This window comes from Trachurus japonicus, chromosome 11 (genome assembly GCF_045865225.1).
Source record: "Trachurus japonicus isolate A0001 chromosome 11, Traja_1.0".
NCBI lineage: Eukaryota > Metazoa > Chordata > Actinopteri > Carangiformes > Carangidae > Trachurus > Trachurus japonicus.
The window spans coordinates 29,431,681-29,445,200 of NC_140917.1; the positions used below are offsets into that span (position 1 = coordinate 29,431,681).

At 41.0% G+C, this 13,520-nt stretch overlaps 1 protein-coding gene across 1 annotated transcript in view; it reads left to right on the forward strand.

Moving 5' to 3' along the window:
* c19h1orf94 (chromosome 19 C1orf94 homolog) overlaps positions 1–13,520 on the forward strand; it is a 29,717-nt gene that overhangs the window by 8,078 nt on the left and 8,119 nt on the right. Inside the window, exon 6 of the mRNA XM_085790420.1 lies at positions 5,641–5,712. Within this exon, the coding sequence (XP_085646546.1) occupies positions 5,641–5,712 (72 nt within the window). The remainder of the gene's footprint in view (positions 1–5,640; positions 5,713–13,520) is intronic.

Sequence of the window (13,520 nt, forward strand, 5' to 3'; positions counted from 1 at the left end):
GTGTGTTCATGCACCCACTCATCACTTCAGGCGACATGACACCTGCCCTTTCTCATCCAGCCAAGCTGTGTGTATGACACACACCTGTGGGAAGAATATCTCTTTGCCACCTGTGTAAAAGCTAAAGGGCACCGTCATATAATAATTAAAAAAGAAATCTTACTCTCTGGCCCAGAAATTGATAATATTCAGATTTCTGTTAGGTACACTTCTACCTTTTTACACTTGCACTGAGCCTGGTAATCCATTTCCTTCTCTCTCTAGTATTTATGCTAAGCTACACCAACCCATGCTGGCTCTTCACAGATGTTGAGTGTACAAACATAAGAGTTGTACTGACCTTCTTATACAACTTGCAGTAAGAAAGTGGAGCATTTTTCCCTAAGGTTGATGTATTATGTCCAAGACTACTTCTTAACAATCTCAAAAACCTTGACCATGAGCTTCCTAGAAAACTGGCAAGTGGCTGCTGAATAAAAGTTTGTATTGTAATGATAATTCAGAAGAGGACATGAAGTATTTTGCTTCATATTGACAGAAGTACATCTGTCGATATAAAGCAGATATGCAAAACAGCCTTGTAAAAGATGTTTTCTTGTAAAACATGATGTTTTTTAAGATTCATGTTGGCCTTGGTTGCGAGCTCGCGACTCTCGGGAGTTTGCAGTGTGAGGTAACCAAGAATATTTTTGTCTCTGTGTAAAAACAGAACACCACATTTTTATACCTCCACCTTTCCCAATCTACCCTGGCTTTGCCCTTTCTGTCTCTGACCTATTTAAATTTGGATTGCACTTTTTTTCCCCTACCATGTACAGCTGTGACAGTGACAGCAAGACTTACTGCACTCTGAGGTTTGCCCCTTTGGCCTCGGCACTTCCAATCCAACAGGATAATTACTGATGCTGCATTGCACATTCCCCCTGGGTGGAAGTGGCAATATGGGGGTCTCTCGGTGTCAGCTGAAAAATGAGATGCAAGGAGGAAAGCTGTGAGAGAAAGAGAGGGAGGGAGGGAGAGAGAGAGAGAGAGAGAAAGACAGTAAAATGTGCTACGGTGATGGAGGAAGACATTATAAAAGATTTATTTTTGGCAGCAAAACAGCTGATGCAGAGATGCAAGTAAATGTTTATGGACAGTGTGAAAAAGTTATGAGAACTATTTCAGACACTGACACATTTTAAAATCTTTCTCTCCGTCTTTGTTTCTCTCTCTCTCTCCCACACATGTATGCATGCACATACACACACACACACGCACGCACACCAATAAGCTGTGTCTCACTTGCACCTACCTGTTCTCTCTCTGGCACTGACCATAACCTAAATATTCTGCAATTAAAGTTTTACAGGAAAGAGAAAGGGAAGAGAAAATCAGAGTCTAAATAGATTTTTTTTTCTTTTAATTTTTTTTATCAAGCTGTGGAGTATGGACGAGGACGTGCTGTGAATGGGTTATTACTAACTCTTAGTATTTCTTTTTGAAAACACCCAGTGTCCTATACATATGCCTCTATTCTAAATTCTGACTCTTACCGCCTTTCTAACCCAAAGTCGTTGTTTAGTGTTGATTTAAAGCTCCTCTGTCCCAGTAATCAAGTCCAAGATATTAGATATCACCTCTAAGAGAGAGCAATTAAGTGAAGCTCCTTTTATCGTGTCAGGGAGTTGGCATACCCTGGCTGGCAGTTGGGTGCCACTGCATCCAAACCCCCCCCACCCCCCACCCCCCAGCCAAAAAAAAAGAGCAACAAATTGACAATTAAAAATGTTCCACTCTTGGCAGACGGAGAAAAAGAAGTGAGTGGCCAAATCGTTTGGTTTAGCAGTCTGATCGATGGGCTGTTGAAAACGAACGCGGCATTGTCAGACACGAGGCCCGTTTAGAGGGATGTGGGAGGGGGAGGTGGACGAGGAGGACGATGAGGAGGAGGAGGAGGTGGAGGACAAGGAGGAGGAGGAAGAAGACGAGGGGGTTGGCGGGAATGGAGCCATTTTTTTGGGTCCGCGTGCCCTTCAGCTTGTGCAGTTGTGTGAGTGACGGAGACACAGGCTAAAGTTTTCCTCTTGTGTTCTTCTCTCTTCTTCCAGCTACTGTAATAAGCCTGTCTGCGGGGCTGTTGCTAGGCTACACAGGTCTGTTGTCATTCTCTGGCAGGTGGCCTTTTCAGTCTTCAAATCTGTGTGTGTTTGTGTGTGTGAGCACGAGTGCGTTAATTCACACTTGTATATTAGCGATCAGTATGTGACAGTGGAAATCAGAAAGACAGAAAGGGACAGAAAGATAAAGTGTGAAACTGAAATTTTAAAAATGACCAGGCTTTAACACCGAAGATCTCTGACTTACGTCACTTCTACTCCCTCCACACATTGTCACATTCTTGATCTTATTATGTGTCTGTGTGTGTGTGTGTGTGTGTGTGTGTGTGTGTGTGTGTGTGTGTGTGTGTGTGTGTGTGTGTGTGTGTGTGTGGTGGGCACAACTGACCTGTCCACGCAGGAGATGCATATGTTCATGTGTTACTCTGGCTCCTCCTACAGCAGCATGTCCACTAGATCACAGACGTGTGGATTCAGCTTATGTGAACTCACTCAGCAGAGGCAGTCTTTAAAAGAAAAAGAAAATCTTGTAACTAGGCAACAAAATAAGGTTCTATGTGTCGTGATATGTGGAAAATACTTCAAAGACCCTGAAAGAATATGGGATGACTGTCCCTCCGGTGACTTGCAGTCATGGGGGTGGAAAGGGAGCAAGCACCGAGCAGCAGGCCTAATAGTCTCTGAGAGATCTCAGTAGATTGGTTTTGAGGTGGATATGAGATACAGACTCGCTTACAAGTCCGATCAATGTGTTTGTTCATAATCAGGAAATCCACTCTGTGCCTCTTGCTCTCTCCTCCAGCCCCCATGTTAACCCTTCAGACCTGGAGAGAAGACACCCGGCACTTCTAGAGCTTCACAGAAAATGATAATGAAAAAAAACTCAAACTTGAATGTGGCGCAACAGTTAAAATTTTCACAGTACCACGGCTAAAATGACCATAATACCAGAGCGGATTTGATGGAGTAGTTGAGCATTACTAATCAATCAAAGCTTACCTGTCAAATGTTAAAGGTATAATATGTAGGAATTCCCCCCATCTAGCATTGCGGTTGCATATCTGAACATATTCTTGATGTTGCATTCACGTGAAATCGGGCAGACGTCAGACAGACAACAGACGCTGCATGTAACAGGATAAACAAGCGTCTATGTAAACAAGTGGTCCACCAGCACGAGGCAAAACAATACAGGTGTGACAATATGTTGTCATGGTGATGTCGTATTGTTTACCTGACCCACGTTTTACCGTCTTTCTCTCGTCGAGTAAAATGACATCCGGTTGGTTTGCCGACAGCCGTCTGCCTGACTGCACCTGAATGCAACATCAGTGCCTCCGTCCTTCCTCACACTACACAGTGGTGACAGTTTTAACAGGCGCTACCTGGAAAACTTTCTCCCCGAGCCGACAGCTCCGGTGAGTCTCCGTGGTTACCTACGGTCACGCTGCCACTGAACGTAAAAAACTCATTCTGAGGTACGAGAAAGCTTTCATTTGTATGCGGGTGTGATTCGACTTCAGTGAAATACGTATTATGAAAGCAATATTTGATTTTTGCTAACAAAAGCCAAATAAGTTACATACTGGGGCTTAAAGTGTTTGGCTGTCAGAGCTCACTCTCCGGTCTGCACTCTGTTTTGGATCCACCACCGCCCACATCCTGGAATTTTCAAATGCATCACGAGACATTTTACTCTCCAGCCAAAAGCAGCATTACTATTATTATCATTATTAATATTTTTATCATTATTGAATTACCTCTTCACTTGTCAACTGGATCTCCTCTTTAATAAGCTAATTTGCTCATCAGTGCTGTGAAAATATGACTTTATGATAAATATAATTTCACATTTTTATTTAATTAGAATGACTGATCTTTGCACTTTTTTCCCTCATTATACATTAATTGTATTATAATGCAGTGATACAGGGCTTTAAAAGCAAAGTGAACCATTTTTTACTGTGCTGCTGTGCGTCAGTTGTTTAAAAGTCTTTGCATTAAAAAGTGTTTTTAGTCTGAAGGAAACAACGTGTCTGCCAGCTCGAACAATTAATTTATGCGTTGAACAGCGTCCTGGTGTGAGTATATTCATGGCTGCTGCTTATGGTGCTACTGTATGTAAAGCAGAAATTGAATTCCTCTTTGTTGTGACAATTGTATGTTAAGTTTTTACAACAATATCTGTTGTTTATGACTTTATAATAAATAAAATTAATTAGTCCCTCGGCATATGTTTTAAGACAATATATTCATTTTCTGTTTTACTTGGGAAATATAGTTGATACCTGGCTTCTGCAACTATACTCTCTGTAATGTTCTTCACACATAGCACAAAAGATTGGACCTATGCTGTATTTCTTTTACTGCAAAAACTCAAAATCTTACCAAGAATATTTGTCTTATTTCTAGTCAAAAATGTGAATTCTAGTCAAAACAAGTCTCATTATACTTAAAATAAGACTAATCACATAAAAGTAGCTTGTTTTTAGACACTTTCTACTTCTTTCAAGCATATTTTATTGCAAGCACAAAAAACCTGCTTTCATTGGTAGATTTTTCTACTTATTTCAAGTGAAAATTAGTTTGAAACAAATGAAAAATATCCAAAAACAAGTTAATTTTTAGGTGATGATTCTTATTTTAAGTGAAAAGAGTTTAGTTTTGACAAGAAATTAGACATTTTGACAAGAAATAAGACAAATATTCTTGGAAAGATTTGGAGTTTTTGCAGCAAGTTCTCCATCCCCATGTAGGAAAATAATCAATAAAAAATGTGAATTAATGTGGAATATTTTTCATTCAGTATTACCATGCAGATACAAGTTGATTCACTATAAGATAAAAGAGCAGTCAGTGCTCATTTTCCAGCTGGATGCTACTAGACATGTGCATAAAGACAGGTGGAGGACACTCACCTAGTGTCAGTGGGTACACCAGAATGTTGAGTGCATCACCTCTGCAGAAGAAACAAATGAAAAAGAGTCAAAAGTTACACTGAGGATGTAGCTACTAAATCATATTTTAATTTAACTTAATATGGTTTCACAGAAGACACAGCACCTCTTAATAACAGCAAGAGACCAAAGCAGCTCTCCATGGTGTTGTGACAACTTTATAGGGCTTCTCAGCACCATTGGCATCCGTGATATTGCAGTGTAGGTGTTTTGTTACCTTTCTTCATGGAAACCCTCCAAAGCAATTTGTCCAGATTGTTTTCCTAAAAATATAGCTGCATTTATACTTCAGTTCTATTGTACAGGTGAAATATTACACATAGACAGTTCACTGAGCTCATCCTTTTACTTATTCATTTGGTTTGCCAAGGAAGGCAAGTCTGGCCAACCTGGTGAGACTGTTTATCTGTGGAGAAATACCTCAGACCTGCTGCTCATCGACACTTTCTTGGCTTTCTGACTAGTTAAACATTGATCCCCTCTTTCACATCCTCGGGCATATTCTTAATCTGTCTTTTTCTCCACCTCGTCTGTCTCACTCCATCCTTCAATCACTTGTTTAATCTCCCTCTCTCTTCCTCCAGCACTCTGGAGTCCAGGCGCACCGAGCCAACTGTCCTCCAGGATTCAGTTGTCCCCGTTTCCCTCTCCAACAGGTGAGGCTGCTAACAATCTCATTTTCTCCATGTCCCTGAAGTCCGGAGCCACTTCTAATCTGCGTTCATGAATTTTACGTCCAACTGTAATTTACGTGGGAGTCTGTGTGTGCACACGCTGCAGCAGCTGCGTCTTGGCTCTCCATTGATTCTTATTTTATTTAATGAAACTGTCATCTTGTATTACATATAAAAAGTGTAGCCACTGTGCAATAAATCTTCCTCAGCAGAGATTAAACAATCTTCTGCGAGAATGATGCTAAATGTAAGTCACATTAGATGGGAATACGCTGCACACATGAGAATCCGAGGCGAGTGTATGTGTCTCGTGTCATCGCGTATTTATTTATTTAATTATGTGCGTGCATGTGTGTGGGGGGGTGTGCATCTGTGTGTGTAAAACCTCACACTATATAATTGAATATGGGGGGAAAAAGGGGTTTTTTATTTGTGCAGGTGCCACCTCTGATGGATGCTCCTCATAAGACAAGCACAATCAAGGATCATTCCTCATCTTTCCTCCCACTCCTTATCCTTTCTCTCCATCATATTTTATTCCCTTAGCCCAACACATAACCCCCCCCCCCCCCCACCCTCCCCACTCGTCCTCTTTGTTGGCACTGGTAGCTCGTGGTGTCACAGTGAATTTCATGCCGCCACATGTTGTGTCTGTTCTGTCCTAATTGAGAAGGAAGCAGGCTGTCTTTAATAATAACTCCTATGACCATCATAATGCGATGCAAAATGGCAGAGCTTCAGAACAGACGGCTTTTTGCTGCGCTCTGCCATCATGCAGCATATATACATAATTTTCCGCTGTTAAGACAATACTTTCCTCATGGGTCCGATGCGAGGTTATTTAAGGCCGTGTTAACTGTTTCATCATTTTTCCTGTGGTTTGGATACCGTTGGTGCATGTTTCCTCTGCACTTTGTGTGCCACATTTTGGATGTAAGCCGCTCTGAGTGCTGCCACAAACTCTCCCGATCTCTCACGCTTTGTGCACATGCAGCGGCACACATTGCTAAAGTAACAGGACGCAAGGTCATTTGCTCCAGCGAAGAGTCTTGTGGCCATTGTTGGCCTGATTCACTAAACTAAGCTTTATGCAAACTAAGTAGAGAATTTCAAACCCGTCTCCTTGAAATTATGCTTTTACACAACTAATTTGCAAATGTGTTTTGAGGGACACATTAATGTGAGCCAATTCTATTTTCTATGACCCTAATGAGAATATGAATCATGTTTTTGGCAACATGACACGTTCACAATGTATTTGTTTTCTACAAGGTTTTCAAGAACAATGTGCATTTGGAGGACAATAAAGTTGGATGATCTGACAAACTTAACCAGATTTCGAGAAAATGAACAGAAAAAAGTAAATTATATCTACATTATTTAGTTTTTCTATCTGCCGTCGGTGCCGTTGATATGTTCAGATAAACAGCTGGTGGCACTGCTTTTCCAGTGGGCTGCCATTAAACCATTACAGAGGAAGAGGGTATATTTGGATGAGGCAATTAAAAAAAAAGATTCACTCAGACCTAAAATGCTTAAAAACATTTGAAGAGAGCCGCACAGATTTGTTTTCATTAGTATCGATACTGTGTTTAGGAGATGTTTAGCTGTTGCTTAGTTTTATCATCGGCCATCGTTGTGTTGACAAGATTCTACTATACGTCCTCAGAGCAGACTTGATGCCACAGTGACTTGGTATATTAAAGTGAAGACACGGGCTAACTCGGCTGGTTGCCATGTTACTTCAATAGAAGAGAAGTGACAGAACTATGTACAAGCCAAACAGCACAACCAGTTTTCTATTACAGTGTAATATTTCATTTTTTTCCCACCTCTACAGTATAAATACATTTTGTTTTGGTTTGTTTGTTTTTTATCTGTTTTTAACAATACCAATTTAATAGAGTTGCCCTGAACCCCTTATTAAAAATATCACAGTAGCATTCTACTGTGTTGGGATATAATCACTAAAAGATGTGAGTACAGTGTCAGTACCTGGAAAAACAATTTAAAAAACAATTTAAATAGGGAGATAGCATTAGGGAAAATTGTTTGTTTTTTTCATTCTTTCTTTCTTTCTTTTTATTTATATTTGGTACTTGGTATACTTGGTGAGAAGCTTAATCATGCCCTAAAATGCAGTAGATCACAGATCAGGATGATTATTGCCCATCTTTACAATTTCTTTTCTATAGATTTAACACAGAGGAGGTTAAAAAAACGTCCCCGGTTTGATCACATTCAAAACTGACTTTGCCGCTGTGACTGCTACTTTCAAGTTGTCAACTTATCAGCCAGCAACAGGACAAACATGACACTCATTTTGTAGTCTTCACTGATACATCTCTTTCGCGTAAAATGAATGTATTTGCAGCAGTAAAAAACGTTGCAGTTTTATTGTGATTAATGTGTCTGAGCACCAGTATCGAGCGCCTATCTGTGAATCAGTTTATTTTCTGCAGAGCAGTGTGTTATGCGAGTGCATCTGCGCTCAGCTTCCACCTTCAAAGCCACAGCATGCCGACGGTTCTCTAAATTATGACTCCGTCCTGAAAAATGTGACCCAGCCGTACTCATTTATATTCATAATCTGCAATTACTGTGAGTTAAAGGCTGATCCACAGTCAGCTTGTGTCTTTATTTGCGCTACATGTTGCCCGTGTCTGAAACGGCGCCTGTGTGCGTCTGCCTGCGATGCACCGTACATCTGATAGATGGGTGTAGAAGTTAGAAACAACTCCAACACTGGCCTCATTCACCTTGTGTGGTGAACAGCAGTTGCCGGAAGGGCCCCATTTCTCAGTTAGCTTCAAACAGATCGGCTAATAGCTGCTCAAAGGACACATGCACCTCATGCTGTTCTTTTTGCCTCTCCCCTCTTTTTAGTCAGGCAGAAATATGCCTTGTTGTGGTGAAATGAGTAAAGATTTGACTCAGTCGATGAAACCCACGATTAATATTTAACAAAGCTCTTTAAACTTACATGGCACCATTGCCTAGTTGAACCAGAAGAGAGGGAAAGGAACAACAGAGTAAATGAGTGGGGAGAAAGCAGCAGAAAGGAAAAGCGCTGATCCTCCTGGAGAGCCTTTCAATTTGCTGGCTGCAAAACAGTCAGTTATCTACAGTACACTTGAAATGGTGATGAAACATGTTGATTTCCCGTGAATAAAAGCCAATGTAGGGAAGACACAGGCCCTCCGTTGATCACATGGTCCCTTGATGTCATCGTTTAGTGAGAGAAGGTGACAGTTTTCCTCCTTGTGTCTTGACACGCTAAATGAGTAAACATGCACCCTGTGGTGTATGGAGGTGCAGGGAACACAGTCAAACTTAGCGCATGTAGCTCGCGGTAATGTGCAACGCCTCCACCCACCTCCTCACACGAAAGACAGGGGGGAGGAGATGGAGGCACAGGAAGAGAGTGTGATGAGATAGTTGAGAGAGAGAGAGAGAGAGAGAGAGAGAAAGAGGAAGAAAGAAGTGGAGGAGAGGAGGAAGAGAAGCGGTGGTACTTAATATATTATTCCAAAACATCCCTGTGTTTATCTGATGCTGTGATTTAGGTTATCTTAACCAGAGTGGTACTGCAGTCTGCATGTTAAAGAGGAGGCACCAGTGACTCCATTATCATCTTTTCATTTGCTCCATTTCTTTGTTTGTCATATCTGTTCTTCTTTGATAATCAGCAGAGACCCATCACACTGACAGCAGGTTTTTTTTCTTTTTTGTGTATTCGGTGGAGTTTCTGTTTTGCGTGTATTCGGTGACATTTTTTAATTAAGTACAGATATTTTCCCACCTCTCAGAGATCACCTGTGTGTCCAGGAGCAGTTACAAATGACATATTTTGTCATTTTATTTAAAGCACTTGACATAATGCTGAATTAACTTGTGGATGACAGCAGAAGCCTTAATGATGTCCACACCAGAGCTCCATTTAGACACAGGTGCTACAGGTTCCAGATACATGGAGGCTTCAGTAACTATAATTATGAACGGTGACTGATCAGCTTGACCTGCTTGTGTTTTCTCCAACAAGATTCTGCGAGGATTGTCGACCGTGACAACATTAATCTAACAAAGTCATTTCTGCACACCTTATGCTCTGCTCTTATCACAGTGAAAGTAGATGCAGACACTGCACAGAATTAGCCTGGGTGAACCCATGCAGACAAACTTGCCAGCAATTTCATTTTGCTTTGCAGATCCGTCCGGGGAATAAGTCACTGAGGCTCACTTCCAATTCTGTGAAAATAAAACTGGGGAACCACAAGTGGGGAACCACAAACAAGATTTTTACAAAGGTGGGCTTAACACAACAAGAGAGAAATTACATCTTGTGGCTTTTAAAAAAAAAAGTTTTTTACATGCAACATGGCAGCCATCAAAGAGCAGCTATTGGCTGTGTCCGAAATCACCCCCTACTACTCACTATAGTGACCACACTATAAGTAAGTGAGCGATCCGGTTATTTTGGCTAACTTCCTGTCAGCCGATGGAGTTAGCAGTCCCCGCCCTCGTCCCTACGTCACCACATGCACGTGCATCCCTTGGCTGCACACACAGAGAGGACCGCCCCTTTATGCCGTTCTCTCTCCTCATTGGATAAAGGTGGTAGGATACAAGGAAAGTTTTCTCCTACAAGGAAAGTTTCCTCCTCCTCTTACAGCAGAGCAGAGTGACTGACAGACCCATGTTTCAGACCAAACACTCTATGTAAGTGATTGCTGTCGGAAGATAGAACTATTTAAGACTTATATTAACACAAATATTCCGCTTACTTCTGCTTTAATGTTCACCCCCTATCCCACAATTCACCACGAAATGTAGTGAACACCCAATGGTCACTAACCGGAGCAAGATATCCCATCATGCATTGTGGTCATGGATCGCTGTTACGATTGTCGTCGGAACGTTTAAATTACAAACGTAATACGAAATTAACGGTGTGGCGGAGTAGTGTCCAAAAGTGTTTTTGGTATCACTTTATTTGACGGCTATCTCTATAAGAATACTTATAATGAGTTAGAATGCAGTTACTGTATAGCACTGTATAACTATAAACACTCATAAATGATCATAATGCTTTATAACAATAATCATAACACTATAAAGTAGACTTGTAGTCAAGACCGCCAAGACCAGAGAGTGTCAAGACCAAGTCAAGACCAAGACAAGACAAGACCAAGACTAGTGCAGCCCAAGACCGAGACCAAGACCAACTTGTTACACCAAATTTTGCTATTTTGCTTGAGTTGTAGAACATAAGCACCATACTGGGTTCAGCTGCTTAGTGTAAATATGAGATTGTATTATTTCATACAGGCACAACAATACAGAGACAGTGACATGTCTTGTGTGTGAATTCACTATAAATGTTCTCATCAATTGGCTGAGATCAAATAGCCTATGTGTGGCAATTGCATGACTGCTATTTCTACACTATTAGAAGATTGACTCTTGAGTGCTGTTAAGGACTGACATGACTATTAACTAGTCCCAAAGTCATCGAACAAAATAACAAGCCTCCAACACCACTCTGTACCTCAAAAAAGTCGAATGAATGGGAAATATGTTACTGATTTAAATTGTACTTAATTTGTAGATGAAATGTGACATCATATTATCAACTTGCAATGGCATTATTTCCCATTATAGTAGCCAAATTACACTGTATAATATCAGCATCACTGAAATGGCATAGGCCTAATGCTTAACTCATTCACTGCCAGAGTTTTTTCCCTCAGTGTACAGCCAGTGCCAGCACTTTTGAGGATTTATACTACTTCTATTTTATTGGTGGGATGACGGTTCTCAGACTGTAGCAGGGACTGTGAGACTAAATTATCATAAGGCTTTATAACAATAAACACAACACATCATAGAGCATTTTATAAGGTCAAGTATTATAATAGAGTTATAATGCTCTACTGTAAAATGTGTTATGCTTATTGTTATAAAGCCTTATGATAATTTATGAGTGTTTATAATGATAGTCACACACGTTTATAAGCCAATTATAACACATTATAACTATATTTATAATGCATTTTATCAATGTGGGCATTGTCAGCAAGTTATTTATAACAATTATAACATATTATGCATCACCCCCCGAGATCAAATGCCACCCTCTACAATACACCTCACCTGGTAGTGGTGCAATAAAGAAATCAAACCCTATCCTGTCACTTTTTACAGCTCCATTTAACCCCCTGCATTGATTGTTAATCCAGCTCACAGCAGATAAATCTCAACATTTTATTTGCATGAAAGGTTTTGTCCGCACTACTGTACATGTATTCTGATTGTATTTGCAAAACTGTGAGCAGCTGCTCTGTCACTAACTCGTCCAAATTGTGAATTGTCTGCCAACATAAACCTACAGGTGAATAGCGGCACATGTAGCGTGTGATTGCCACTGTTGACAACCAGATTGAGCTTTCACAGACTGAACTCAAAGCGACAGAAATTGTGTGTCTTCACGCTCCTGCGACACAGCACCTGATTATGGTGCGGGGAGGCACATGTCATCACTCTGGAAAAGCTTTTACTCCCCCTGTCAGCACCATGAGGCGAGACCAGCGTGTTCGAATTCTTCCACGTGTCTTCAAGAAACCTTTGAATGTGGGTATTTAAAAAAACAAACTAAAATGATAAAAAAAAGAAAAGAAATCTGGCTTAGTTTGGATGGAAGACAGAATCAGAAAGGACATGATGCATTTGGTTGACTGGTGCTCAGGCAAACTATTTTCTTTCAGCTTAACAAACCAGAAAAACACGTCTCACTGCTTTTGTGCCAGAGGATTTCCTGAACTTACCCATAAACTGGGTACAGGTGAATTACTTCAAGTACACATATCAATCATCAAGAAGAAAGCGAAAGCAGCTATTACATTAGCAGGATTAGTATTTAAAGATGAAGGAGCAGGAAATAGACTGGGAGGCAAATATGCAATTAATTGTGTTTTCATAGAGGGTTAGTTTTGTAGAAACGTTATTTTGCAGCAGAAGGGTTTTTCATGTAAAAGGAACCCTACCAATCAATTCTGCTTTCCATCTTCAAGTGAAGCTCTTTCCAGTTGCATCAAAGGCCGAGAACAAAAAAAAAAATCGTCTTTTGAAATGAAACAGTGCAACCTTTTTCAATCCCTCTTAAATTCCCGGATGCTTTTCATCAACGGTCTCTTTGTGCCACTCTATCTTCTCCAAATTCCAAATGCCATTTTCTCCGTGGCTCCTTTTGTGTGCCTCCAGTGAGCATAGGATGGGATTGAAGGGCTGACGGCGGCGAACGCCACAACAAACGGCGAGGGCGCCTATCGGTGTCAAACTGTCGCAACCTGATCTGTGTCAGACACTCAGGCAGGGGCGAGAGGTGAGCGCTGCAGCATTTTATGGTTCAGCGGTGCCATTTTGGGAACACAAGAGGAAGAAAGGAAATGAAGAGAGGGTCGTGGTTCTCAGCCATTAGAGCCTTTCTTCTCAGCCTTGCTGCCTTCATGCTCTCTTTGCTGCCACCTTCATCCAGGCCGCTCACCTGACATGACCTCCCTTTTTATCTCCCTCACACCTTTTACCGCCTGTCCTTTACCTCAACACCTGTATGTTTCCGCCTCTGTGCAATGTGTCTTTTTAGCCTCTACCAAACTGCAGATGCATTGTGGGAACACACTGCAATTAGATTTGATGATAACAATGCATAAAGAAGGTCTGGTTTATATCACTTGTCATGTTCATAATTTCTTATCAGCAGAATATGATCATGATTTTATTTAAAGGGACAT